The 3,464-nt window shown below is 36.0% G+C and overlaps 2 protein-coding genes across 2 annotated transcripts in view; both read right to left on the bottom strand.

The window, feature by feature from the left end:
* The window catches only part of LOC109833420 (transcription factor MYB26-like), a 1,047-nt gene extending 928 nt beyond the window's left edge, over positions 1-119 (bottom strand). Inside the window, exon 1 of the mRNA XM_020401076.1 lies at positions 1-119. This exon is cut by the window's left edge and continues 14 nt beyond it. Within this exon, the coding sequence (XP_020256665.1) occupies positions 1-119 (119 nt within the window).
* Positions 621-2,263, bottom strand: LOC109833419 (myb-related protein 330-like). Its single transcript, XM_020401075.1, has 3 exons — positions 1,863-2,263; positions 1,652-1,781; positions 621-1,564 (listed from the first exon to the last, which is right to left on the bottom strand). Exons 1-3 carry the CDS (start codon positions 1,990-1,992, stop codon positions 835-837), a joined length of 990 nt encoding a protein of 329 aa, XP_020256664.1. The 5' UTR covers positions 1,993-2,263; the 3' UTR covers positions 621-834.

Below are 3,464 nucleotides of genomic sequence, written 5' to 3'. Positions count from 1 at the left end.
CTCCAATGGTGGGTGCCATTGGTGAGGATGAAATTGAGGAGTTTAGCATCCTCTTCAGGAGACCAGAACCCTCTCTTAACCTTCAGCTTGTCTCTGCAACAGTAATGTCTCTTTCCCATCTTAGAGAGAGAAAGATAGGAGAGAGAAAGATTGGGGGGGTACCGAAACTGATTAGCTCTCTTAATTAATGCTTAATGACTCTCTCTTCTTCTTCTCTGCTTAATATAGGAGATCTGAGCCCGTCCTTTCATGAACATCTGTCACTGAATATTCACTGAACCTGTACATGTGTCTCTCTGCAAGCTGGCTCGGGGGCATAGATCATGTTTTCTTTCTAATTAATTTTTTTCTCCTTAACCTTTTCAGGTTAATTAATTTCCTTTCTTTTTTTCATTTTTTTTTCAGATGTGGTTATTTCTTTGTAGATTATGAGTGACATCTAGTAATTATTCTGCCTGCATACCGCCTGAGTTTAAGATTGGCTTCCATATCTTGTGCCATTAAGAATGTTAATTTGAGCTAATTAAAAATCGCATCTTAAACTATTAAAATTAATTAGTGATTCTTTCTGAATAAGCTTGATCTGCTTCTTGGATCCTCCTAAGTACGTAGATATTCACTAACGAAGAACCAATCTGTGAGTAAGCAACTTAGGGGGGGAAAGATTAAACAAAATTATCTCATAAGATTACAGTTTTCACTGAGCATCTGTACTACAACCAATGACCAATTTATGAATTTCAAGGATCGGTCAAATTGTCTTATAGTGCTACTACATCGCAATTAATGGGAAAAAAATGAAAACGAAAAGAATAGGAATTTAGATAAATAGACCTAGCAATCCCATTGCAACTGTTCCATTGAACTCCCATTGCTGAACATCCCGCAAGGCATCAATGCTGAATCCATCAATTCAAGATCAAACGCGGAGCTACTATATGACATCTCCTCATTAATCTCATGGGCTTGTACTTGTACTTGTTCTTGCCCCTTCAATCCTTCTTCAAGCCCATTTCCTTTAGGGCCTTCAATAGTCCCAACTGCATTTCCAGCCCAAATGCAAGCCTCATCCATAAACTCGGAATGATTGAAATTTGGTGATATGTTTGCATGCCCCAAAGGAGAAGAAGAACAATTAGTATAATCGATCAAATTGCATAGATCTTGATCTTTGAAGCTCATTAACACGTTTGGGTCTTGATATTGGAAGCTAGAGCTAGGAATAGTATCATTCAACCCGATACTAGTAGATTGCGGCAGTGTCACAACTGTTGGGCTATTAATAATCTGATCCATAGAGCTAGTCTTCTCAAAGTTCTTGATATTGGAAGTAGTACTAATGGTGAAGGGAATTGTGGTAGAAGACTTTGATTGATGAAACTGAGAGAAATTAGTAACATTATTGCTGCTATTATTAGAGGCACGAGAGGGCGCTGAAGGCATTAAATTGTGGGTTTTTGGATCAAGACCCTGAGCAATGAGCTTCTTCTTGATGCAAGAGTTCCAAAAGTTCTTCACCTCATTGTCTGTTCTTCCAGGGAGATGCTTGGCTATTTGAGCCCACCTGAAAATTTTGAACTTCAATTGGAGGAAACTGATGGTTATGTATATAACTAGGGTTAGGGTTAGGGTTTTGGTTTCTTTTTGTTACCTGTTTCCTAAAATCCTGTGAACATCTATTATGATTCTTTCTTCATGAGCTGAAAAGGTTCCTCTCTTTAGATCAGGCCTTAAATAATTGATCCACCTTAGTCTGCAACTCTTTCCACATCTTTGTAACCCTAAAAATCAATTATTAAGAAATAAGCAGCTAGAGAGAGAGAGAGACGTGAAAGCTTTAGAGAGAGAAAGAGATCAGATACCTGCAAGCTTAGGGACAGAGCTCCAACATCCATGCCCATGAGCTGTGATATATTTCATGAGCTTCTCATCTTCTTCAGGGGACCAGAGCCCTCTCTTGACCTTCTGCTTGCTGCAACAATGATGACCCATGATTTGTTTTGCAGCTTACACCCAAATTCAATGACTCATCCCTCACTCATAGATATATAGCTCATCTTAGTAAGATATACAAATTGGATGCAAATGTACTAGTGTATAAAGAATGATGATTGAAGGGCTTAGACTACTTCGAACAATTAATAAAAAATTAACGTGAGGAAATAAATATATCTTGGTTTGCACTACTCTTCAAGGACGCAACCCTAATGAGTACCTAGATTGGATTGCAGCTAGACATGGATTTTTTTTCTCTTTTGCCACTGTGGAAAGGCTTGATCACTTGAGTTTCTTATTCATCACATGCTATTATTATATAGTAATTCCCAGAGAAAAGAAAGAAGACTCTTCAAGAAGAAGCATGCATGCTTGTAGCATAAGATGGGTAAGTAGAGCATTCATTTTTTGAAAGGAAGATGAATTTTGTCGGTGTCAAATGTTGTGTCGGTGTGGTTATGATGTATACATGATATGGATATATGATTTATACATGATATCGATATCGATATCCAAAGATATGGAGAGTCATGCATTAATAACTAGTATGTACAACTTTGCTCGTGGTTAATGTAAGATGTTTTTCAAAAAAAATTGATTTTGTTATCTTAGGATGACTCTTTGTTGGTGACAATAATTACTATCAAAGTACCCTACCAGTACACTATAACTCCAAAATCATAGTGAGAGCGATAGTTTTATATTCTAACAAGCCCCAGAAGCACAGACATACTTTTATACATAAAAACATTGACTCACATAGACATATTACGTTTTCTTCTAAAATCCGTTTTAAATTCATGACCAATAAGAATTGAACCTGAGTTGCTCAGGTACCATCTTAAAGTCCTTGTAACCACATCAAAACTCTGAAGTTATGTGAGAGTTATAATTTTATATTTTAATCATTACTTTCCACAAGTTTCAAAACTTGAATCTTATTTGTTTACTTTTCAGAGTCACACTCATAGTTTCTTGATTATCCTTTTCTCCGAATTGTTTCTATGTATCAACACGGTTCCACCTTGAGTTTGTCTAGGATTTTTGTTCCATGGACGTGATTAGACCTTGCTTGATAAACCTCCTATGATCATATTTATAAGAACATTTCATATTTTTACCAATGTTTGGCATGACATTGATATATGATAAGCCAATTCAACAACAAATACAGAAACTAACCCTAAAATACATACACACACCAATATTGCTTGGATACATACATAGTTCTTGTCACTTTACATATTTGAATGACATATGCATACATGTGATATGCATGTGTGTTCTCTTGAGTTTTTAATTAAAATTATTTTTAATAGATTTAAATTCAACTCTTCCTTCCTCCCTTTTTCTGGTGTAACCTAGAAGATAATTATTCACTATGTTCAGATAATTGGAAGGAAGATACTCAACACTAATATGAGTACAAGAAAGTGCAAGAAAAGGACTAGATTTTTCATGCATGAGAG

The sequence above is a fragment of the Asparagus officinalis genome, chromosome 3 (genome assembly GCF_001876935.1).
Source record: "Asparagus officinalis chromosome 3, Aspof.V1, whole genome shotgun sequence".
NCBI lineage: Eukaryota > Viridiplantae > Streptophyta > Magnoliopsida > Asparagales > Asparagaceae > Asparagus > Asparagus officinalis.
The sequence above is the reverse complement of the archived record's forward strand: the minus strand, read 5'-3'. Positions and strand labels throughout refer to the sequence as shown.